Consider the following 26,674-nt stretch of genomic DNA (forward strand, 5'->3'; position numbering starts at 1 on the left):
CTTATTAACCAGTTGTGTGGGTTGCGTTTGGGTTACCAGGTTGACAGGGGTATGGGAAATCTCTAAGGGGCCCGGCTCTATGATTTTTCCAGATGCTATCCCTGGGGTGGAGGGAACTTCCCTTAATAAAGCAGGGATATCCTCTAGTGCTAAGCTACTGGGTAACGAGTCTACCTCTTGGGTGGCGGGATAGGGAATGATATCTAGCAAAGGCCTGGTTTTCATACATTCAATGGAGCGCCTACGCTCCGCCCTTCTTTTCTCAAGTGAGCCTTCCGAGTCCGCCTCACCTTTATTTTGTTTGAAATACTTGTCCAAAGTCCCGGTGCTGGCTGCACCTTCCCTTAAGGGGGCTTCCCGTAGTGGAGGCGAAGGCATAACCTTGATTGCAATGCAAAGTGGGATCAAGAGAGTGGGCCCAGCCCGGCCTCCTTCGGCCACTGACGGCCACAGACGGTCCCGCCCTTGTCCCGGGCTTCTCCCGGACGCTCCCGCGCGCTCCCGCGCAGCGGATCAGATGCCTCCTTTTAAGTGTTACGCCAATGGGGCGTTGCCGGCAGGGAGAGGAGCCCAGCTGAAATCGGGCGCGCGGAGACTCCTGGACACTGGAGTCCTCCGCTCTACCCTTGCAGCCCTGCCGGTTCCAAGGTCAGTAGATTTGCCCCAGAGGTGCGCTGAGGCCACACACCACGAAGCGGGACCCGCGGAGCGGGTCCGGCGAGGCGTGGTGTCACAGGGAGGCTGGGTCCGAGGTTCCACAATCAAGTGCGCGAAGCGCGGCGTTTAGGCAGGGAATCCACCTGTGCAGCTCTTCTCAGCCCGTTAAATCTTCCAGTGATGGGGGCGTTACCGGCAGGGAGAGGAGCCCAGCTGAAATCGGGCGCGCGGAGACTCCTGGACACTGGAGTCCTCCGCTCTACCCTCGCAGCCCTGCCGGTTCCAAGGTCAGTAGATTTGCCCCAGAGGTGCGCTGAGGCCACACACCACGAAGCGGGACCCGCGGAGCGGGTCCGGCGAGGCGTGGTGTCACAGGGAGGCTGGGTCCGAGGTTCCACAATCAAGTGCGCGAAGCGCGACGTTTAGGCAGGGAATCCACCTGTGCAGCTCTTCTCAGCCCGTTAAATCTTCCAGTGATGGGGGCGTTGCCGGCAGGGAGAGGAGCCCAGCTGAAATCGGGCGCGCGGAGACTCCTGGACACTGGAGTCCTCCGCTCTACCCTCGCAGCCCTGCCGGTTCCAAGGTCAGTAGATTTGCCCCAGAGGTGCGCTGAGGCCACACACCACGAAGCGGGACCCGCGGAGCGGGTCCGGCGAGGCGTGGTGTCACAGGGAGGCTGGGTCCGAGGTTCCACAATCAAGTGCGCGAAGCGCGGCGTTTAGGCAGGGAATCCACCTGTGCAGCTCTTCTCAGCCCGTTAAATCTTCCAGTGATGGGGGCGTTGCCGGCAGGGAGAGGAGCCCAGCTGAAATCGGGCGCGCGGAGACTCCTGGACACTGGAGTCCTCCGCTCTACCCTCGCAGCCCTGCCGGTTCCAAGGTCAGTAGATTTGCCCCAGAGGTGCGCTGAGGCCACACACCACGAAGCGGGACCCGCGGAGCGGGTCCGGCGAGGCGTGGTGTCACAGGGAGGCTGGGTCCGAGGTTCCACAATCAAGTGCGCGAAGCGCGGCGTTTAGGCAGGGAATCCACCTGTGCAGCTCTTCTCAGCCCGTTAAATCTTCCAGTGATGGGGGCGTTGCCCGCAGGGAGAGGAGCCCAGCTGAAATCGGGCGCGCGGAGACTCCTGGACACTGGAGTCCTCTGCTCTACCCTCGCAGCCCTGCCGGTTCCAAGGTCAGTAGATTTGCCCCAGAGGTGCGCTGAGGCCACACACCACGAAGCGGGACCCGCGGAGCAGGTCCGGCGAGGCGTGGTGTCACAGGGAGGCTGGGTCCGAGGTTCCACAATCAAGTGCGCGAAGCGCGACGTTTAGGCAGGGAATCCCTTGAGGGGTGTGTCCAATCATGGAATGGGTCTTTTGACTCCCACGAGAGGCTCGCGGGATCAGAATTAATTTTTTTTTTAATGGCATGTCGGGGGCGGGTCTGAGTGTGCGGTGTGTTGCCCTGATCAAGTAAAGGCTGTACACGACAGGGTCGCATTTGTCTGTGGGGTTGGACGCAGGGCCTGCCTGCAGGCCAGACCCTTCGGTCAACCTCAGGATGCACACCGCTAAAGGCTGGCTGCCCGCGAGGGATGGGCGCAGGGCATGGCTGCAGGCAAATGCGAAGAGGGGAGTTGGCTGCCTGCGGAGGACCGGGTGCAGGGCAAGGCCCCAACGGTTGTGCATTGTAGGGGCTTAGCGACCTAATGGGACTTGGTTATCTGGAGAAAATGAGCTCTCTGTGAAGAATTGTGCACACAGCGGAGGCTATGTGTAGTATAGGCATGATCACATAATGGGACTTGGATGCTTAGAGGTAGGGGGTTTCTCATGAAAAGCTCTACTCAGGGTGAAGGTTGTACATATTGGTAGTTTGACCTCCTAACGGGTATGGGTGTCTGTAGGGACTGGGCTCTGTGTGAAGAGTTTTCCACAGGATCAAGGCTGTGTGCAGTATGAGCTTTGGCACCAAACGGGGCTAGGGTGTCTGGAGGTAGTGGATGCTTTGTTAAAATTTGAGCGCATTGCAAAAGATGTGCATCGTAGGGGCTTGCCCACCTAATGGCACTTGTGCTTCTAGAGGAAGAGTGCTCCATGCACAGTCTGCACCCTGAGCGCAGAGTAGTAGTGGATTGCCCACCTAAAAGGGCCTAGGTTTGTGGAGGGAGTAGGCTCTACGCACAGTCTGTGCACTCTGCGCTTACTGTGCATAGTAGGGGTGTGCTCCCTCATAGAGTTTGCATGTCTGGAGGAAGTGGGCTCCACGAACAGTCTGGGCATTGAGCGCAGACTGCTCATAGTAGTGCGTTGCCCACCTAATGGGGTTCAAGTCTCTGCAGGGTGTGAGCTCTACCACAGACTCTACACTGGGCATAGGCTGTGCATAGTAGGGGCTTGCCTACGTATTGGGGCTTCATAGTGTATTAGGAGTCAAATCTCTTGAAGGCTGTGCTTACATTTCTTTTTTTTGTTGAGTGTCTTCCGCAGGACTGTGATAGCATTATTCCCTGTGGGTATAGTCTTCCCTCTGGTAGCTAGCCATACCTTGCACTCTAATGTCCTAATTTTAGCAAATTTCAGGGCTTGTGGTCCTTCTGTCCCTTATTAGTCCTGCGGTACCAGCCAATAAGATTTTTTTTTTCCCCACAGAAATCCTGTGGAACTCCAGCAGCAACACATATTTATAAATTCTGAACTGTAGTTTCTCAAAAATGGTTGAACAGACTTACACCAAATCACAAAAGCAGGCTCTCATGGTAAAGATCACGCTTTCTGCCAAATTTGGTGCAATTCTATTGAACTGTTTTTGTTGTTTTTTTGTCTAAAGATCCTATGGGAAATTGCCCGGGTAAAGCACATTTTGTGGACCCCCGTTTTCTTGAACCCCGCTTGGCGGATCACCCCAAAACTTTCCAGAAAGTGGATGATTCATCAAATCATGCCAAAGTTATTAGCAAAACAAATAAATGTATTCCTATGCTAACTATAACTGCACAGTGGTACTAGCTATATATATAATAATTTTCCAAAAACATTACCACTCTGTAGGAAGAATGCGCTCATATGGGCAGTACATTAATTGTGATTTTATTTTGGTAAGTGGAGCCAATGTGTTTCAACTCATACATCAAGTGTTTTCCAGTCATAGGATTGTAATCCATAATGCCAAAGTAGGACGTAGACTGAGCCATTATATCAAATGTATATAAATTGTCTGATTAAAAGTGAACAGTTTGAAACGTAATGCAAGATTCTGAAGAACAGATGTAAAGTTATTTTGCTCTAAACACTATCACATCTGGTGAAAATTAGAAATAAGATTGCTGACGGTAAGAAGAAAACAGGAGTAGGTGGGGCAGAGAAAGACAAAAAGAAACAAAGGGTCAAAGGATCATTACATCATGATATTTTATCTTTAACCAATAAGCACAGATTTCTCTTCATCCATGTTGAGCCCTTATGGATGTTTTGTGTTGAGCTCAATAATGTATTTTGATTCAAGTCTCCTCAGGATCATTTCTCAGTCAATCAATCAATCAGGGTATTGTAAAGCGCGCTACCGTGAGGGTCTCAATGCACTGCGGGGGGGGGTACCGCTCTGTTCAGCTGAAGAGCTAGGTCCTGAGGGTCTTCCTGCAGGTGTCCAGGGAGGGGGCGCGTCTGATGACTACTGGTAGCTTGTTCCAGGTCTTGGCTGCAAAAGAATGATCTTCCGCCTGATCTGGTTCTGCGGCTCACTCCCTCATGCTAAGCAAGGCCTTGTCAATGCCACGAAAACAGACATTTTCAGTGTTGCCATTATGATTTTCTCTACAATGGTGCACCACAGCATATGATGGAACACCATTTTTCACAGCCCTCATGTACTTCAAAATCCCCATGTGTACTGGAACAATGCTTCAACATACTTTAACATATGTTTGCCTTTCATCCAGTATTTTGAAATGTTTTTTATTTTATTACTTTTGTTACTGGGTTTTGCAAACATTGACACAGCCAATTTCTTGATCTCGCATTAATATCGTCAGGAACTATTGGCTTGTTTTTTTTGTTTTGGTATGAAGATACATATATTAAAATTAATATAATTTCGAATCACGATGTGGCAAATGCGTTCATGGCTTCTCACCTTATTCAAAGAAAAAAGGTCTGCCCTTGCCCAATGAATGCATTTGACTTAAGTGCTAATTTGGCACTTTCCAAATTACGCTTTTCTTTATCACATCAAGGAATCTTTAAAATAAAGTGGAGGACATATGAGTGCATGAGGTAAGGGACATCCTTATGGCAGAGCAGGATCCTTTGTATCCTAACATTACAATACTTCCCATGTTCATAATAATGTATCATCTCATATTTTTTTTCTCTTTATAGTGATGCCTTTGACTTCAAGTTTGGCCTGTGTTTATTGCGAATGAAAGATGGACTGGACAGCTCACGAGTAATGCAAGCTCATAGTAAGTGTATGCTGAATGGTGAGATCTCTACAGCCAGTGGTATTAGACATGCACATAACCATTGACAATCTCTCCAGGGCCAGACTGGGAAAAGCAGCTCTGGCACTTTTTTTCAGGCCATTCCTCAAACTGCATGGAGCGAGCAAGTGTGGCGAGCTACCCTTACAACTGCTAGGGATGCTTTTGGGGGGTCTCCCACCCAGGAACTTTTTTTAACAAATTTGCAAATATGGTGCCTTGTTCAATTATTGAATAGATAGACGGAGATTGGAGACATGTTTACAAGGCTCAATGAATGAATGGATGAATTGTTGGATGGAAAGAATGGAAGACAAGTAAAGGCTTTTAGTTATGTGCAGCAAATGTTATCAATTCACTGATCAAGGGTAGATGCTCTGGTTTTCATTCTAGCTGCTGCATTAAAACATCAACCTCACCAAACCACCACCAACACAGTGCACTGGTTTAATGCCTTCAAGAATTAATCACAAGGCATTAAGCTTTGATCTAAAACGGGTGAAACCGATTACCAAGTAGTGGTTGAATTGCACAAAGTGAAACCAGGAAACCTCTCATCAATGTCGGCTTCCACTTGACCACATTGTGTGATCCTAGGCAAGTACTTGTACCTTCTATCTTCCCCATGAGAAAAGCAACAGAAGATCCCTCACCTTCCTTCCCCCTAAAGCTGTCCGGGTCAGAACAGCTTTTGGCTACTCTGCTGGAAACAGGAACCAAACAAATGGAAAAGCAATTGGATTTGAAGGACACCTTAAAACCATTTGTTTTTTATTGTTTGTAAAGTGCTGGAGCTGGGTAGGATATGCAGCTGCCCACACCCCCAGCAACAAAAGCAGCCACCACCAGCAGTAAAGCTTGCCCGTCTTGCCAGCCCACCGGGAAGATGCCCCCTATCTGGTGAGACCTATCCAGGCCTGAACCTCTGTCCAATACCTTGAGTCTTGTTGTACCCCTGCACCTACATTCCCTTCCTGTAGCCCATTCTGTATCCTCCATTTGCAGAATTAGTAGCATGGCGAGCAATGTCGGTTGAATAATATGGTGCACAAGGGCCACAAATTGTTCGTCCAATATGAAAGTGGATTTAAAATTCTGTAAAGACGTGTTTATGAAAAGAAAGACTTTTCAGTGTACATTCTGGAACTTGCAGTTTCACTTCTCCTAATTCACAGACCAGAATTCCAAAAGACACCTGAAAGAGTTTGAAGAGATTTATAAAAACCGAATAAAATCTATTTCCAAAGAAAAATTCCATTTAGGGCAAAGTGGAATGTGCTTTAGCAACACAGTATAGCAAACACCTGAAAATAAAAAAGCTACAAAATCCGTATGAGTTATCTGTGCCCCAGCACAGCAGATTCCCATGACCAAACAGCAAATTATCTGAACACGTTGATCTGGTAGAAGGACACTTCTGTCCCTTGTCAGTGAAATACCTCACTCAATGCAAAGTTAAGTGGGATGGTGGAAGACATCAAGAACAGAGACAATAGAAGCTTACACAGCTGGGATTAGTGTCACCACCACAAACAGAGGTTATAAGCAACTATTTACTGTGAGGAATGAGGCACAAAGCTTCTCACACTGAGTATAGGCTTTGCAGCACTGAAAAACAGTTAACATTTTGATATGAGTTCCAACAGCAGTACCATCTGCTCCACCACTGCATCACCAAGAAAGAATATCTAGGCTGGTCTCACACTGAGCATTTGCTCACCAACATGGGCCAAAGCACCATAGATGCCTCTTCTTGTACTCCAACCAGCATATTTGTAGATGGTCCTACAAGGGACTAAAGTAAACATACATTTTGGGATGCTGCAAAGGTAAAAAACCGAGGCAAACGCATACCAGCAGTTAAAACCGAAGCCACACCACAACATAAAATGTGGATGGTACATAATTATTTTGGGACAGTGGTACCTGAACCTGAAAGCTTCGCAGACCTAAATGACTCAACTTGAGTTATGAACAAGCTACCTTTGTAGATCAAGCATTCGAACCAATTGCGATTCACATGCAGTCGTTACTTGCTCTAGTTCCCACAACTAACGCTAAGTCTTCCATCAAAGTCGGTGTGATCAACAACAACCATGTAGCCCAATAACATTACCTCAGCATGGCCAGACACATCATGGGCCTGATGTAAACCTGGTGTACTGATGAAATACCCATAATGAATTCCTAATATGAGAATACAAAAAGAGAAATTCAGGAGAGGAGCTGAGCGGTGTTTCTATATGTCAAAGAGCTATCCTGCACTGTGAGCCAGATGCCACTGTGCATTTGTATCAAGAACAAGGTTTAATGTGAAGTCAATATAAACATCTCCTTCTTAATAGCAACGATTATCAAAAACTGAGATAAGACACCTTCTTTGATAAGGTACTTGATCTGACATTATTCCTATCAAGCATAGCCAAAAATTAAAGTAATGACACTCAGCATACTAAGTAAAGGTCCAGTTAAACAGCCTGCTACCCACTGGGCCTACTCATCAACTTACACTAGTGGTGCAATCTGACTTAGGTCTATTCCTCTTAAATCTATTTCCTGAACATGGCCTACCACTGTCTCCCTCATAACAAGAACAAACTTGTATCCTTATGATTTCAGATAAACTGATCAAGTGTACATTTAGGACGTATGCAGTACTTGCCGTGCAGTATGGAGAAGACAGACACTTGAAAGAATTACCCTTTATTAAAATGCATCGTCAAGTTGAATACTTTGCTTATTTGGGAAGCGTCATTCTCTAGTCATCTTTAAAACTACTAAAGTGGATGTCACTCCACCTGTCGAGCACATTCTAATCACACACCTCCTTAAAAATCCCACATCTGAAACCTGTATCCTTTCAAATTGCAGGCCGGTTTCTATCCCCCATGACCCCATGACATTTCCCCAGCCTATCAGATGTTAAAAGACACCAACCTCTAAAGAGAAAAGAGAAACAAGATTGGCTTTCAGACTGTTTCAATTAAATACAACTATTCCTCCTCACCAGTTGGCAACTAATTTGAAGCAGGCTAAATCCTCCTCTTGACCAACTTGAAATTCCTCACTGGAAAAGCACCCCAACAACATCATAACATCGTCAATACCTTCATCAGATATAATTTTAAAAAAATCAAAAACACTCCAAAAAATACCATAAGACCCCAATGACTTAGTCAAACCACGCCCAGAGCCGGCTTTAGGTCGGTGCGACTGGTGCGGCTGCACTGGGCACTGACCGGGAAGAGGGGGAGGGGGCATTGTTCTCAGTGGAAACTGCTTACCTGGATCATCACAAACCCTTATTCCGCCAGGCTAATTATATAGATGTAGAATAGCATAATGAATGACACAAGGGTTGGGAAACTTCAGTTTAGGGCTAAATGGGCTAAGGGCTGGGGGCACAAGATTGCAAATGGCCAGTGGGCATTTTGCTGACAGCAGACTATGGATGTTTCTATTAACTGGGAAGTTTAGATTGATTCTGTTTAAATATATCTGCAGGGCTTACTACACACCTGCCGGCATGGTGCGATTCTTCTTGGCCCTGGACTCAAACTGCTGGCGATCTGGGACTGTACATTAATCAATACGTATTTGTTGTGGGTTCTTAGGGCTGTGGGGTCCATAACTGAATCCTGTCCAGTGCTCTCTCCATTTATGGCAGAAACACATTCCTAAAATATGCAGGAAATCAGTCATAATGGCCATGCTGCTGGGCAATCATAGAGTTGCTGTTGGGGAGAGATATGCCCTACAGTTTGAAGAATGCTTGAAAGGTGCTTCTATGTGTAGTGTGCAATCATAAATGCATGCATCCATGATCCCTAGTGTACCTCACCACAGAGATATTTAGGCCCAATTTGCGCATATCTTGATAGACACACTAACTTTCAACGAACCTACATTATGGGCCACGCAGCCTTGAGAAAGTCCAAGGCCTATGAGCCACAGAGGTCGAAACACGTTTCAGCTGTCTATACACATGTTACTCAGTGGTATACATTATTACCTCTGGATTAATAACAAATAAATAAAAAAACAGATGACAAATAACAAAAGGAATTCTTTCTGGTTTATTGAAATGGAAGGTCGTGCTTAACCCATCTCTCATGCTATAAGATTGTGCCTGGAGTTTGAATGTCTCTGAGGCTATAATGCTGTACTGTGAGTGTACTGATGTATTGCAACCTGTATTCAACACACTGACGATGATTCAGGTAGTGCGTACTTGGTTATGTTGTTCTGAAATGTCAAATGCCGCACCATATTGGTATATATTGCCTTGTCAAAATTTGAAAATAAAAAAACACACACAAAAGTGACACTTCTCCTCTTCCTCCTACTTGACCTCTTAGCACCCTCGGGCACCTCTCATCATCACACCCATGTCACTGTGCATGTGTTTCACCAACACCACTCTTCCTTAGTTCTTGTCCTGTTTCTATGACAAATATCAATGTGGGCATCTCAGATCCCAAAAGCTACAGGTTGAACTTTGAGTCCAATGAGTATTCATCTTCCTTACTGGAATCTTCTGCTTGTAGAATAAACTACTTGAAATGTCCTTGAAGAGGCCTTCATTTCTCGCTAATATGCAGATGCTGCCCAGTTTTACCTTAAAGTCACCTAAGTCGAATGGCCACTCCAAGGCCTACCATCCTGTCATCCAAGCATGGATATGAAGTGTCCTGAACCTTAATAATAAGAAATTCGTCCCATTCACCAGTAAACCCAGAAAAAAATAGATCCAGCTTCCAAGACCAACAGGTCGCTTCTGCTATCTAAGAACACTCTCCAACAAGGGAGTTTTCTCTTGTCCTTAACTAAGACTGCTTCGGAACCACATATCAGATGGTTCAACTTTGACAAGTCACTTGCGTTTTCAACAAATATCGCCCTGAAGAATCCCAGTCACTGGGCGAAACGCGTTGGCTGATTCTATCTCTGTGCATATCAAAACACAACTGAAAATAAAAGAAGAATACCAACACAAAACTCACTTTTTCAATCTGATTGTGCTTCTGTAACTTTATGTAACTTATGTTGCCTCTCATCCACAAAAAAATGCTATATTTTCCATGATATATTGGCAGCAGGTCTTTTGGGGTGGGCAATATATGATACTAATTCTGTGACTAGTCTCGGTGGTGCTGTCAGCTAGTACCCAGCTGCTTGTTTCTACAAGAATCCCAGAAAAAAAAATATTCAACAGCTGGCTTTTCAAAATTAATTTTGACAGATTCACACGACAACTCGATACAAATGGAAATTCACTCAGATTCACAATCAGATATATATTCCCATTTAAATCCACCTCTCCCAAGAATTAAGACTGCTTGTTAACAGCTGCCGCTCCTATGCAGAATCCATCTATAGCTTCCTAACACAGACACACAAACCACTAACCGATTCTTGCTCCTCTGGTAGTTAGCGCCCTTCTTATCTGCATTGCCGATGCTGCCCTGGCATCATTGAAAAGCCACACATCCCCCCCTCCACCCCCCAGGCTGCCATACATCTCCTGTCAAACCTGAAGAATTATACAATACAATACAAAGCATTTGTAAAGTGCACAGTGACCTCCAAGGAGGCGTCCCGGTGCTAGCGGAAGTATCACCCGCAGGAATCCTAACAGAAATTATGCTAAATCAGGTTTATGGAGGAGTCAAAAAGAAAGGTTTTTATGCTCCCTCTAAAACAGTTTCAGCCGGGTGCTGTGCAAACCAAGAGCGAAGCGCATTCTGCAACTTAGTTGCCAGGACGATGAATGATCCGCCCCCTCTTCGGGCCTTGTGCGTGCGGGGGAGTTGGAAGAGTTTGAGTTTGTTGGATCTCTCCTGGACGTGAGCCTTGAAGCGGCGCCTGATGTAGAGCGGGCCCTTGTGTGTGTAGGCCCTGAAGGCAAGGATGGGCGCCTCTAACTGGATCCTTTCTTCACTTGAAGCCAGCGAAGATGACGTAGGTGAACTGGCACCGCAACCCGGGTGGGGAGGCGGGGTGTAGCTTGAGAATTATCCCGCTGCGTTCACTGCAGTGGGTCCACACTGGCTGTCCCTAGTCAAGACCTGCTACATCGCATGCACAGCAGTGACCACCAGTAGCTTTCCTACAGGGGGACAAACTGCACATCTCCTTAGGAACACAGAAGGAAAATAGAGGGATTGGTCCGTGGTAGCCTCGAATGGCTGCGAGGCTCAGCATCAGAGACTCACAAACAAACTCAGACTTAGCAGAGTTGGTCGAGGTCCAGAATTGACAGAACCTTCTCCCACCGGTTATCTGGATCTGTTCCCAGAAGAAACAAGTAATACAACAGCACAGAGAAATAACCTGAAAAGAATCCAAAACAAACTGAAGACTTCCTTGACTGTTTCCATGGATGTGCCTCGCGGTTCTGAGAAGGTCAAAAGAGGCCTGAGCTCTAGCCAGATTTAAGCTGTGAACAATGAGCGTTTCTTTGGATGTAGTTGCATTAATGATATTGTATTCTAATGGTAGTGATTATAAAGTACTAGGCTGCTCCTATGACTCCTCTCAGTTATATCTTCCGGGGGAAAGGCGTGTTCCTGTTTGAGCTTTGTATGGCATGCCTCTTCTGGGGTACAGTTACTGGTAAAAGGGATGTGACTACCACTGTCATGGTTTTCTTCCCCAAAAATATTGCTGGTACATATTTTGTTTAAAAAATGTATGTGCAGGAACCCAAACTTTTTTCTTAGTAACCCTCTGCTGGTGCTGCTGAGTGCCCATTTGCTAAATTCCAAGGCTCTAAATCTTGTTTACAGATCTTGCCTGTTCATTCAGCCACCTACACTTCCTCTGTCTGTATTTAACACTTGCAGTTTTTTTCATTCTTGCCTCCTCTCTTTTTCAAAATGTTCCCTTCTTTTTCTACCTTTTCTTCTCCCTTTCTGTTTCCCAATCTGAGTCAAAGTCTGATGAGGAAGTTTAGGCCATGTACCCCAAAAATGAGCGGCTGCAAACACAGTCACAATTTAAGCTCTGATTTTGCTAAACATCACTTTCCTTCCCCTAAAATGTTCTAATGGATTGGGAACAGTAACACTAGAATCACTGTGAAATACTCCTTTTGTCGCTGATAGGACTTTTTGTGGCATTACACTGACAGTGCCTCTCCCCTATTCCAGCACAGACCCAGCTCCAGACAACGTCACCCATCCCCATGTGCAGGGCCGGACTGGAAACGTACAACAGCCCGGGCAAAAATGATAAATTCAGCCCCCATTGGCAGAGGTGCTAATGTGCACTAGAACCAAATAAACTCTTTCAAGTTGCTGCTTGGATCTGTAACTTGCACCACCATTCTTGGAGGCTGAAACCAGCCTCCAAGTGTAAAAACCAACCTCCTCGGGCTCTGTCTCCCTGGGGATTGCCCACTTGCCATTCCGGCTTTGCCCATGTGTCCACACGGTTTCACCTCCTAGACCAGCCTGTTGTGGGAAAGCATGAGCAGGGCAACTCCTGGTCGGATATGTTTCTAACCAGTAAAAGCAGAGAAGGATCCATTTGCAAATTACAAATGGTGGCTGAAAGGGCCTCCCTTATCTGTCAGTTACAAAATGGCAGCTGCAATTGTCAGGATCTCTGAGATCACAGCACCTATTTCTGTAAAGTCCTGTCAGCACAAATTGGACCGTGGTCATATTCCAGCTGCAAGTCAGCAGGACACATTTGTCACAGTGGGCTGGTCATGTATCACAGCCTTAGCTAGCCTTTACTTTTTGGCCAAGAGGACTCTACATGCTAGATTTTCCTGAGGCCATTCTCACATTGTTAAAAGCAATGCTACAAATCCCAGAATGCAATGTGCTTTAGGTAACAATCCATAACAGGCCGAATGTGTCAAATAATTCGACAAGACACCATTGCAGTTGAGCCAATCATGACAGTTTGTTAGTTTATGAGTTTTCTGAAGTACCAGCCTGCCGCAGCAAGGCTACTCTCCGCACCATTACAAAGTCAGGCAATGCATTTTAATGATGCATCTTCTAACGCAGGGTCTCTTCCCTCTTTCCAGTTAATCCAGTGTTCCAGCAAGACGACGCACCGAAAATGAAAGAAGATGGAGCGAATGGCGTGGGCCCTACTGCCAACAATACATGTGAGTTACCAGCAGGAATGAGTTCAGAATACATTCTCTCTGCCATTAAACTTCTGTTAAAGTATCTGACACCTTAATCATTGGGCCAGCTGCAAGACTAGAATTGTTACGTCCTGTTTATAATAGAGAAATAGATTGGGCACACATTTTATTTATAGAAAAGATTTGATGTTGCTGGGACTGTGAGCAAGAATATATTTTCAGGCTAGCTCTAACACCTACAAAACAATAGATTATTCAAATGACATCCTTCTTCGGATCCAGCTGTCGTTTCTCTAGTCCCTTCCCTTTGCCTGATCTCTCCATCTCTCTAATCTGTCCAAAAACACTGGCCCATCCAGCCTCCAATCCATTCACTTGTCTCTCGGCCCATGCATCAACACACCCATCCATACACCTGCCTTACACTCTCATTAACCCACTCTCATATCTGTCCACTCACCTGTCTCTGAGCTGTACCAAATACACACACACACACACATTGCCTTACATCCATCCACGTTTCTTTCGCCCCTTACATCTACACACTTATCCACCCTCCTGTCTACATCCCATCATTGCACACCAAGCTGTCCATTCATTGCTCGGTCCAGTCATTCATTCACCCATCCATTCTTCAATGAATCCATCCACATCTTCATTCATTCACCTGTGCACAGGCACTGATGATGATCAAACCCATCTGTCACCTCATCCATCGATCCACAAGACTTTCTGTTCAGCTAAACACTCACCTAGATGTGCATCCACTCGCGCTACCTGTCTGCCACCCGATGGTAAACCCATCTATCTATCTCTCCATACATTCAGCTTTCTGTCTGTGCCTGCATCCATGCGTCTGTCCTTGTGTGTCCTTGCGTTCATCCATCCCTCCAACTGACCATCCATCCATCTATCCAAACGACCAACCGTCCATCCATCCATCCATCCATCCACCCACCCACCCCCAGCCACCATCTAGGCATCTCTTTTATTTACTATGTGCCAGTCTGTTTGCTTATCTGGCTGTTTTTCTCTGAACTTTCCATCTTTACTTATCGGAAATTACTTTCTATGCAGAACATCAAACCCAAGTTTGCATCGTCGTCTGAATAATTTTAATGTACTTTTTTTCAAATCCAAGGTAATGTTTTCGTATAACAAACCTGCATCTTTACTCATAATTAGAAATCTTCCAGGGTAAACCCTCCCGTGCCAGCTCTTGGGTAGTTAGTTGAGAATTTATCTTATACTCTTGGTCAGGCTTTTCCCCCAAATCGTTGAGATCCCAGGGACCATTTACCAATATCAATATTTTCAATATTAATGGGTACTTAGTCTGTGATGGAATTATGACATGCATGCCCCATCAACTCCCCAGGGTAATTAAATCGAGCAATACAGGCCCAGCTGAAGGAAGTGGTGTAAAGGTTGAGATTATATACATTACAACAGCTCCCATACTAATAATAAAAACAGAATCTCCGGCCGCAGTTGTTATGTTGTTTAAAAAGAACGACTCTTTGATTAAACCTTATATTTGTACAAATATGTACAGTAAAAGTTAGAATCAAACACTAGAAATCACACAAATTCAAAAAGCAACAAAATGCAACATACTACGATACTAATACAAGGAGCCGACTTTACACACAATGTGTATGGTTTGTGATCAGTAACTGATCTTCAAATATGTGCTGTTTATAATTATTTGAGAGAAGGGAGGAACAAGATCTTCCTCAGAGTTATTGATGACACCGGATAAAATGCTTCACACTTAGGGCGGCACATATTTTGAAACAAAATAGGGGAAGGGCAGTATTCTTCAGGGACCCCCAGGAGAAGTTGGACTGTGGCTTCAATGGGCCCAAAAAAAAGGCCACATAGGCCTACTTTGAGCTTTTGGATCTGGATTGCTCGTAAGCCTGTGGGTGCTGGGCTCAGTAGGGCAAGGCAGGGTTTCGAGACCCCTGGGGGCTGATTCACAAAGGGCCTCCAAACTCGTGGTGGCATCCGCCCTGGTCTGTGGGCACAGAGATGGCTATCTCCGAAACGTGTCGGGAGTTTGGCATGTTGTAACATTCAAAAAATCGTTTTAACAGCATTGGAGACTTGTGGATTATTTGTGCTCTGGTGTGGCACAGACTATTGGATTGATATATAAATATATATGTGTGAGTGTATAGTTTATATGGAGCAGACAGTGTCCAAGGGCACTAGAACACCTTACATGAGCACCAGTTTGCAGTACCCAAGGCCAGCTTCATTTTATTTCAAGAACAGAAGATTGAGTGATTTGCCCAGTCTCAAAAGATGTTGAGTAAACACCAGGCCTTGAAGCTGGTTCCCCAGATCCAAAGTCAGCTGCCCTGGCCGTTAGACCACATCCATATTTCTCAACTTATGTGTGGAAGTCATAGACAAGTGGTATGGTTGTGCATGGTCACGTATAGTGAGCACATTCTCTGTTGCAATTGCTTTGTGAGGCAAAACAAATAGCAGCAATAAATAGTGGAAAGTTCACCAGGAGTCTTGCTTGGGAATACTTGCAAGGGTTTGTCTTAAAACTGGACTTGAGGACATTGTTCAGCAACTTTGCACTCTTGTGCAAACAAGGCTAATCACATTAAATATTACATATAGATCAGGACTTTCGCGACCACCAAAAATCAGTTTGGGAAATGCTGGTCTAACAGAACAGGGGTGTAACTGAGGGTGAACAGCCTTTGAGGCTACTCGGCGCGGTTCAAAGTATCCAAGACTGAAACTCTTAATGTGTCTCTTCACAGTAGACCCCGAAGCCCTGACTGCTGAACAGCAAGCAAACACCATTTTCCAGACTGATCAAGGCAAGAAGACCATTGACATCTACTGGCTCTTTGATGATGGAGGTAAGGCTGCAGTGTACCACATGGAGGATTGCTAACGGTTACTCTACATTGGCATGAGCTCTCAAAAACAATCCCCTTCGCCTATGCGGTTTCACAGCTTTCACTCTTTCTAGGATTAAGAATGTGTGTGGCCATGTCTTCAGTTGAAGGAATGCTGAATTTACTGAGCAGCTATACCTTTTATCTAACCCAAACAAAAGGTAGTGCTTGAAAAGCACTTTAGGTTTAAATGCCAGATTCCTTCCCCTGCTGCTGAAAGTACTTTAGGTTAGAGGCCAGGTTCCCCCCCTGCTGTCTGTCGGCACTGTGAGTTTAAAGGCCAGGTCCTTTCCCCTGCTGCTGATAATGTAGGGTTGTTTAAAAGCCAGATTCCTTCCCCTGCTGCTAGAACACATGGGTGTTCTGTTCTGAAAGGTGTATGTTTCCAAATGCTAATGTGCAACTCTATCTTTGTACTCGTGTTGTCAGTCAAATAAGATGCAATGCTACCTACCACTTACATGAAAAAACCCAAGCCACATGTGTTTATGTAACGATTAACACCCCAATCAAAGGTAGACGTAACAAAAGGCAATGCAAGCTCAAAATTGCAAAAAGCTGGCAAATGTGGCAAATAAGTCCACCTCTTTCAAGAGGGACATTTATGTTTTACTTTAGTGCTGTCACAGTTCCCAGGACCAATGTTTCCCTGGAGAGTGAAATAATAGATGTTTCTACTATAAAAGCAGAACACACAGCATGCAGATAATTGTGCCACGGGAAAAGCAGGGCATACCAGCTAAAGTGGGCACAAATGATAAAATAATGCGCACCTTAACCTGTACTCCAGACCAGTAGAAATAATTGAAGAGCAGTTTTAAAAACGGTACAAGGACAAAGTGTGCAACTGTATTCCTGTGCCAGGTAATAGCCGACCAGACTCTTTATGTGAGAAAATAAAATACCATTTAAATTCATGCAATTTTCGTGCAACCATCATATATCTGGGCATGTCCATGTTCTCCACTCCCTGGTAGTCCCAGAGATCCCCCGATAGGTTCACCAATCCAGCGAGAGGCGGAAAGAGCCATCCACCATCTCCGAGCTCTCTTCTGAAAATTTAACATACACATTTATAAAGCTGTTTTTCACTTTTGTCTGGAAGCACATCCTGATACAACATGCTGCTTTTTGAAAAGGCTGAATAATTATTTAGGAAATATAGGTATATTCTTAAACCGCCAAAACAACTAATGATGGGTGTTTGCACTTTGTGATCTAACATTTGTTGACAGTCGGGAATGTTTGCTACTTTCAGCACATAGCCACCAAGGGTGGTGATGGGTCTATGCTCAACTCCTTGCCTGATGGAGAAATTGAAAGATGGGGGTTCAACAAACATAAAGAAGCAAATATGGGCACAGGGACACAGTGTGTTTACCAGGCACAGAGACCTCTCAGTTCACATGCACTTAAAGGCTGATCTTGGCCAACCCTTCTTCAACTGTTGGTAAGCATTCTAGAGACTTCTTGGCACTCCCTGTTAGTGTCTTATGACCTGCTGGGCTTGCTGGGAGCTTGCGAGCACTTCCAGGGGCTACAGAAGGGCAAGCCAGCAGAGCTTCTGTAGTGCATCAGGCTGAAACCCAGCCTTGAGCACATGTAAGCCTAAAACCTTGCATTCAGGAAACACTGCAGCAGGGTCCACACAGCTTCGAGTTGCTGGAGATCTTCCAAGCGCTTGAATGGGACTCCAACTTTTATTCATGACTTTAGACAGTTCGGCAGTAGCGCACTGCTAATCATTTTAGGCTCATTCAGGTTGCGTTTTTTTAGCTATGTCTTATTTTAAGCTGCTCCTTGGAAAGTGAATTATTTATGCCACACTATGACTTAATTTGGCAGTTTTAAAATGGACTTTGGCAGTCACTTGGCTAACGTTATTTTACAAAGTCTTCTAACCATTCTACTGACCCAATCCCTAGCGACTTTACAATTCACTTTTACAACTACACGCTTCCCTATTGGACTAGGTTTGTTAACCTCTCCCTCACCCAAGGCTCATATTCTGTTGCCCTTAAAACAGGTCATGTTACCCCACTTCTAAAGAAACCTTCTGCTGATGTGAAAGGCCTTAACAACTTCTGCCCTTTCACCAACCTCTCTTTCCTTTCTAAAATCTCTGTAGCGGAGCAACTCTCCCAACATATCAAGGACAACAACCTTCTTGATGAATTCCAATCCGGCTTCAATCAAGGCTGCAGCACTGAAACAGCCCTGATACAAGTTATCGATGGATGATGCCCTGCAGGTACTCAACTCAGGCAATTCCTGTCTCCTGATCCTTCTGGACCTATCTGCTGCCTTTGGCACTGTTAACTATAAAACTCTTCTGAACACATTAAAACAAAGAATGGGCTTTGAAGGCACAGTGCTGAAATGGTTTTAATCCTACCTCTCGGTTAGATCTCAGATGATTAAAATAGCAAACTGCCTCTTTACGTCAAAGGCTATGTATCAACGCGTCCCTCAAAGTTCGATCCTCGCGCCCACCCTCTTCAATCTTTACATGGAACCACTGGAATACCTTCTAAAAAAGTCTGGATCCTTTATCAACTCAATGCTGATGACACTCAACTCTACCTAAAGGTATCCTCTAGTCTGCACACATTTCATTCTTCAACACCACCCTCAACTCCATCCAAGATTGGATGACATCTCATCATCTAATCCGGAATCCCTCAAAAACTGAATTCCTTCTTCTCTCTACCTCAAACTTTCCTCCTCCTGTTCAATAATGGATGGATAATCTGAACATTATTAACAACAAACCCACTATTGTTGACAGTGTCAAATCCTTAGGTGTCATCCTGGACAAAAGACTCAACTTACATTCCTAAATCAACACCATGGCCAGGAACGCACGCTACCAACTACCAAGTTTCATTCCAGAGCAAGACCTGAAAATTCTGGTCCAATCTTTGGGTCTCTCCAGGCTCGACTACTGCAACTCTGTCCTTGCTGGCCTCCCCAAATTGTACCTATCCCATCTAAAATCCATACTTCATTCAGTTGCACGGTTCAACTATGGAGCCAAAAGAAATGATCATATCACACCTATGCTGATTTCTCTTCGCTGGCTTCCCATTGAAGCTAGGTCAATGTACAAGACGACCTGCATCACCCATAAAGCCTACACACCTCCACCCCTCGCTAGTCGCTACCTGGGTAACAAACTCAATTGGACGCTCGTGGCTCGCCCGAGCTGCTTAGCGGCATTTCTGCCACTCGCCTGACTTGTTTCGTGCATTCTGCGCATTTTATCAATATTTATTCCTTGTGCTCCTAATAATTTTTTTGTTGTGCAGGTACACTCCTCGATGCGCGCTGGGCACTAATAGCGCCGCATCTGCTCTCCTTTCCCCACTACTCGTCCCCTGCAGGAGATTGAAGTCCTGCCGGGACTCGTAGCTGGCCGCCATCTTGGGTGAGGAGGGTGACTAGGTGAGCGGTCTAGCGCTCGGCCCCTCACGCACTCAGCCCTATAAAAATCAGTTTAAATCTGTCCCCCAATTGATTGGACGCTCGTGGCTCGCCCGAGCTGCTTAGCGGGATTCCTGCCACTCGCCTGACTTGTTTCGTGCATTCTGCACATTTTATCAATATTTATTCCTTGTGCTCCTAATAATTTTTTGTTGTGCAGGTACACTCCTCGATGCGCGCTGGGCACTAATAGCGCCGCATCTGCTCTCCTTTCCCCACTACTCGTCCCCTGCAGGAGATTGAAGTCCTGCCGGGACTCGTAGCTGGCCGCCATCTTGGGTGAGGAGGGTGACTAGGTGAGCGGTCTAGCACTCGGCCCCTCACGCCCTCAGCCCTATAAAATGGCGCCCCCCCACAGGGAGCGCAGCGGACGGGCGCAGCGGGCACGCCGTCAGCGCGCCGAAGTCGTGCGAAAGTCCAGCCCGTCTGCGACCGTTCGCGGCCAGACGGGCCCAGGGCTCTGGGATGCTACCCCCTCCATCACCTATACTTCCGCCACACTTAGAGGTCTGCAGCACCCTCCTTGCGCCCTTTTGTCCACAACCTGGGATCGTCTTGTGTCCCTCGGTATTTCGGCTGATCTGCCCTCTCCCCGACTTACTCGGAAACCCCCGTCGGCCCCCACCCCGCCCGAGACCTGTATTCGTATACTTTATCTCAATACACGTTCCCTCCCCCAACATCACGTCGATATTTTCCTCTTGTTGACAGCTGACAACCCCGATGTCCTGTTGCTCACTGAGACCTGGCTGTCTGATCTCTCCCTCCCTGACATCCTGGCTGCCTTACCACCTAATTACTACATGCTGAATGCCAACCGGCCTACAGCTCGTCGTGGCGGAGGTGTGGCGGCAATCATACGTGAATATCTGACATTCATCGCGTCTTCCTCGCTATGCCTCCCTGAGGCTGAGAACCTTGTCATCAGCCTGGCAACGGAAGTTGGTGCCTTGACCCTTATTGTCTTATATCGCCCCCCCACCCCTATGCCCCTGTTCCCCGCTGCCCTTAGCGAACAGCTCGCCGCCCTGATGACTTCTTCTGCCCGCATTGCCATGTTTGGCGATTTTAATTACTGGTTTAATCATGCCGATGCCGGTCCTCACGCCACCGAACTGTTTGAGGCACTCCTCAGTCTAAATCTGACTCAGCACGTTATCACCCCTACTCACACCAGGGGTCACATTCTGGATCACATCTGGACGCAGGGGGTATCGCTCTCCTGCCCGATCATCTCCCCCTGTGTCTGGTCCGACCACTCGCTGATTGAGTCCTCTATCTCTGTAAAGGGCCTGGTCAGGCTCCGCCCTCTGGAGGGCGGGGTCGCTCGGAAATGGAATGCTCTCAACTCCTCTGCCTTCCTCTCTTTTCTTGCGGAGACCCAGTCCTTACCCAGTAACACTCCAGGCGTCAACGCATTGGACGCCAATATCGCTCACTGGCTCACGACGGCTAGCGACCAATTTGCCCCCCTGTCCCGTTTCCCTTGCTCACGCCATAGCAAATTCCACAAATGGTTCAACTCAGCTTTGAAATTACAACACCTCGAGCTGCGCCAATTGGAGCGTAGGTGGAGGCGTAATTATCTCAGTACTGACAGGGAGGCGTACGTGCTCGCACGTAAAGAATATAAAAAAGCTATCACTACAACTAAGTCTGCTTTTGTCTCCGAGAGAATACTAACAGCCCCTAACAAATCCAAAGAGATATTTAAGGTCCTCGGCGAATAAACATCGGACGCCATGATACTCCATAATCTGACCCCCTCCGCAGAGTCATGTAATGCCTTAAACACCTTCTTTATTGATAAGATCTTGGCAATCAAAAACTCCATCCCCCATTCCCCTCTCTCAGCTATAGCTGCAGCCCCCTCTATTAACACCTCCACCCTGACTTGTTTCCCTATACTTGATTCCGACTCCCTAGCCAAGCTGGCTATGCGAGTGAAATCCGGCTCCCCCAAGGATTGCTGCCCTCTTTCAGTGCTTCGCGACACTTTACCGCACTGCATTTTACCCTTACTCAACACCTCCCTCAGCTCCGGCACAGTCCCCAGGTCGGTTAAGGAGGCCGTACTGGTGCCTTTGTTAAAAAAAACTGGCATGGACCCAGCGGTCCTTGCCAATTACCGGCCCATCTCCCTCTTGCCTTACCTGTCCAAAATCTTGGAGGCACACGTTACTACTTGCCTCTCGCAATTCATCGAGGAGTCCAACTTCCTGGAAACAACCAGGCCGGCTTTAGACCAGCCCATTCTACCGAGGCCGTGATCCTTGCCGTGCTGGACAACCTCAGAGGCAGCGCTGACAGAGGACTCCCCCAGGCACTGGTCCTACTGGATCTGTCGGCGGCATTCGACACGGTGGATCACAACATCCTACTCCACCGTGTCGAGTCAGCCGGAGTCCGTGGGCCTGCCTTGTCCTGGGTCAAGTCTTTCCTAGAGGGAAGATCTCAAGCAGTTAGCTTGGGTCCCTTCAGCGCCACCAGCGCTCCTTTGCCCTGTGGGGTCCCCCAGGGATCTTCTTTGTCCCCCCTCCTTTTTAATCTGTATCTTCAACCTCTTATTCACTCCCTGGGTAGGTGGGACGTCACCGTGTTCAACTACGCTGACGACTTACAAATTATTTTCCCCCTCACTTCCCCTGACGCCGTCACCAACTTTCAGGCGGTCATGATACACATCCAGCACTGGATGAATCAAAATCAATTAAAGCTCAACCCTGGGAAAACTGAGCTCCTCCTTCCTGGGAGGAGCGCCTCCCATTGGGGCCCCCAGTACTGGCCAACTGAGCTTGGTCCACCACCTCCTCCTGCTGGCTGTGTAAAGAGCCTCGGGGTCATTATTGACTCTGAGCTCACTCTCAAGGCCCAGGTGAGCGCCGTAACATCTTCCTGCATGTTCCAGCTACACAGGATACGGAAAGTCGCCCACCTCTTGACTCCTGAAGCTTTGTTATAAGTCCTAATAGCATTGGTGATGTCCCGTTTGGACTTCTCTAATTCCCTGTACCATGGCCTTGCTAAATCCCTGCTGTCTAGGCTACAGATCATCCAAAACCAGGCTGCCAGACTGGCATTCAAAATCCCAAGATGGCAGTCGGCCAAACCTTTATTACATCAATTACATTGGCTACCAGTTAGTGAAAGAATAGCCTTCAAGGTCTGCTGCCTGGTCTTCAAAGCCTTGACTGGTCCCTCCCCCGTTTTCTGGAAGTCCCTGATCACCCCCTACTGTCCCCCCCCCGTACCCTGAGGTCCACCCACCTTCAGCTTCTAGTCATCCCCCGTTTCAAACTCACTAAACTAGGTGGCCGCAGCTTCACTCACCTGGCTCCCAAGCTGTGGAATTCTCTTCCACTTTCACTTAAGACCTCGTGTTCTCTCTTATCATTTAGGAAATCTTTAAAAACTCTGCTCTTTTCACACCCCCGCTAAATCCCTCTTGCACAGCTTCAGTGTCCAATCAGCGCCAGGAAACTCATGGTGACAGTGCGCTCAATAAATTCCCCCCCCCCAAAAAAAAAAATATATTGGGCGCCTCTAGACCTTCTCAAAATGATGACATTTTTTGCTTGAACCTCCAACTTTCAAAAAGGAAAGACTCTTTTCGCAATCCTTCTCAGGCAATGCAATTAGAATTTGGAACTCGTTACCTCCAATCCTTTGGACCACCACCTCCTTCCGGACTTTCAAAACAGAGCTTAAAACTCTTCACTTCTAAAGACAGTTCTATGATTACTTTACCTCGTCCCAGTTCATGACCCTGACTGCCACATGTCACTCATGAGTGCTCAATTTTTGTAAAGATGTGTTTTTGTATTTGTATCACCCTATTTGTGCCACCTTTTCTTATTTTATAATCCTGAATGTATCTGTAACTTGTTATTATGTAACTTTCATCCTGAGCACCTATAAGTAGTTGCACCTACTTCCATGCTACTTTCATACCTTATGTAATTTACTGCGTTCATTTGTAAAGTGCTCTGGGTAAAGCTCTTTGAGGCCAAGAAACCTTGTTGGGCATTCACATCATATTTTTCAGTAACATTAGAATGAACATAACCTTTAGTCATCCAGAAAATATTATTTTAGTTTTTTGTAAAAGTGCTGCCAGCTATAAGGTTTTTAATTATATTTGCCCTTTTGAGTGGAACACTTTAAATTTGAAAATATACTTGAATTTATCAGATAGCAATACAAGCTGTGGTTCAAATTGTCTATCAATGGAAGGTGTTATGCTGGTTGTAATATTTAGAATACACCTTGCCATCTTCGGACTGCGGTTTTGTGTTTTACTCATGTTTGGTCATGTGTGCATTTTATTCCCTTGTGTCTTTTGTAGGATGGTTGCACTGCAAGCTCATTTCTAGATGATATAACCCATCTCAGTGCTGATGTTCTTCTCCTGCAAGATGAGGATCAAAAATACTACAGACTGTGCTGGGCATTGTGGGTTTTCTCCTAGGTGTCTACCGATAGTTTTTGTTGCCAATATTGAACCTACATGTAGACTTGTGGTGCAAGTGCTGAGAGCTGACTATTAAAGCAGGTGTTCTCTGCTGAAAACTGGCACATTCTGTAGCACAGTTGGGTGCACTGTTTGCCACAACTTAGTATTTAATGTGGCACAAGGTTGACCATACTCTGAGGACATTGACAGGTAGCTGGTTTGACCAAGCAATGGGATTGCCCTGCTGCCCTGCCAGGTATTAGTGCTAAGAAGGTGAGACGAAATGCACACCCCCTTAACAACACTGAGGCACAGCTACATTCTCAGTCTTTCTCCTCCCAAAGCAACTCTAGCTCAATAACAACCTCCCAACTCATCCCTAGAACAAAGCTCATCGCATGAATATGTGATCTTACCATTTGCTTTGCCAATGCTAGTTTAATAATCGCACAGTTTATCGAAGATGCCATCCTCCAATGTGGCCAGATTTCCAGTTATGGAATTCCAATCATTGTCTACCTCTTGCATGATTGGAATATCAGAGGCAACCATTTCAATGTATAGGACCAGCTTTCACAGCTGATTGCTAAGCAATGTGAAGGGGGGAGTACTTAGCAGAGGTATGCCACGAATTGCACCACTATGTTTTACTACTAGAGCTTCATATCTAGAGAAAGCAAATTGATCAGGTGCTGCTTACAAACTGCTGCTATGATATGAGTGCATAGTGGTGAATACTTTGGTGCCTTTTCAAAAGTAGAAAATGTCAATGTATTGTGATTTACTGTTTCATAGCAGTGTGTACACAAACTTCAATGTAAGCACTCCAACCATATTCACAATAGCCTTTCCCACATTCTAGGAATGGGAATTAGTGATGTGTGACAACTGACAACTGATAACATAGTTACAGAGTTTCAGCTCATCAGCATATAAAATAGTATATATTCTAACACATTTTTGTTCTCTGCCAGGTATGACCCTCCTGATTCCATATCTCCTCAGTCGCAAGAAGAGGTGGGGAAAGTGCAAAATCCGGGTATTCGTAGGTGGGCAGATCAACAGGATGGACGAAGAAAGGAAGGCGTAAGTTTCTGCCCAAGAAGTGATAGTTCTGTGCAACTGTATCCCCTTCTTGATAAAAACAAATGTATCACAGGATGATGAATTTACTGATGATCAAGAGCCTGATTCTTTTTGTGCATTGTATCAGCTCACTCAAAAATACAATTAGTCCGTTTCCTTGTAAATGTTTTTTTCAAGGATACTGGGCTGTAGGTTGGAGTTCATTCCCTAACTTACATTTTCTCTTCGTGAAATACTTTTATTTTTCTGTAGCATAAACCTATGTCGTATAGGGTATAAGCTCTCAGAAAAGGTTATTAAAGTGTTTCTGCTCCCCATCACCAGACTCTTCCATTACTGCCTATAAAGGTAGACAGACAGGCAGACAGACACACACACTCACACTCAGACACAATCACACTCACACACACACACACACCCACACACACACACACACACTCACTCACTCTCTCTCTCTCTCTCTCTCTCTCAACATAAGGTTAAAGTGTTGTTATAGTTAGCAATTGTAATTATATCTTACTTTGGATTGGAAAAAACCTAGAAATTCTGGAAACAACAACAAAGGGAAAAATACTATTATAGTTAGGTGAAAATGTCAGTGATAACGTGATGTTTAAAGTAAAAAACACACTGAAAGTCACCAGTTATAATTATCTCTAGCATAACTCGTGCCGTACAGTAACTATATCTTGCACCCGTGCCATGCATAGTCTTGTCATCAATGTTGTCATTTCATATGTTACAGTCATGTTAACAGTGAGGATCATGTCATGAGTGATGTAATGTGTGGGATACTTAGCAGTGTATGGCGAGGGTGCAAGTTATAGTTACTTTAGGGCACAAGTATAGTTACTAGAGATAACTATAACTGGTGAATTTCAGTGTTTTAATTTAGTTTAAAATGTTACGTTTTTATTATCATTTTTCAGCCCACAAAATGCAATAACCATATCAACCATAGGAGGGCCTTGCACTCTAGCTGAAGTGCATAGAGCTCCTGCTAAGAGTGCTTTTTAAAATATAGTAAGTTCTCCTGGCGTCAAGGATTTAATGACCCAGGAGACTAAAAGTTATTTTTTAAATGTTGCTGGTAGCTTGCTTCTCTCCCAGCACCCCCCCCAACAACATTTAAAATATGTTTGCTGGTGCCCCCGTGCCTAGTAAATGAGCGGCTCCTGCTGCTCATTTATATTTTATATTTGTGGGTGTCCCGGTGCATTCCCTGGTTACACTTTTATATAATTGTTGGGGAGGCTGGGGGGCGTGGCTTGGACGCATGGCAGGTTAGACGCTGGTTAGCACAGCTCCTGCCCCACAAGCCAGAATCCTGCTGTAATCCTGGCGGAATTGCGCCCTTTCTTGTGCACAAGTGGGTTGGAACCCCCCCTGGTCCCTGGGGCCTGAGCCGAGAGGGGTCCCACTTGCTGATGGGTTGAGAAAGCGGCTGGTTCTTCCTGGAACGGTGGCGGCCCCATTCCACATAAAATGGCGGTGCAGACCG

The 26,674-nt window shown here is 46.0% G+C and overlaps 1 protein-coding gene across 1 annotated transcript in view; it reads left to right on the forward strand.

The window, feature by feature from the left end:
* The window catches only part of SLC12A3 (solute carrier family 12 member 3), a 231,757-nt gene extending 206,034 nt beyond the window's left edge, over positions 1-25,723 (forward strand). The window contains exons 19-22 of the mRNA XM_086947698.1: positions 5,017-5,099; positions 13,159-13,242; positions 16,011-16,112; positions 25,062-25,723. Of these exons, the coding sequence (XP_086803824.1) occupies positions 5,017-5,099; positions 13,159-13,242; positions 16,011-16,112; positions 25,062-25,177 (385 nt within the window). The 3' untranslated portion in view covers positions 25,178-25,723. The remainder of the gene's footprint in view (positions 1-5,016; positions 5,100-13,158; positions 13,243-16,010; positions 16,113-25,061) is intronic.
* The last annotated feature ends 951 nt before the right edge of the window (positions 25,724-26,674 follow it).

This window comes from Lissotriton vulgaris, chromosome 12, assembly GCF_964263255.1.
Source record: "Lissotriton vulgaris chromosome 12, aLisVul1.2, whole genome shotgun sequence".
Taxonomy (NCBI): Eukaryota; Metazoa; Chordata; class Amphibia; order Caudata; family Salamandridae; genus Lissotriton; species Lissotriton vulgaris.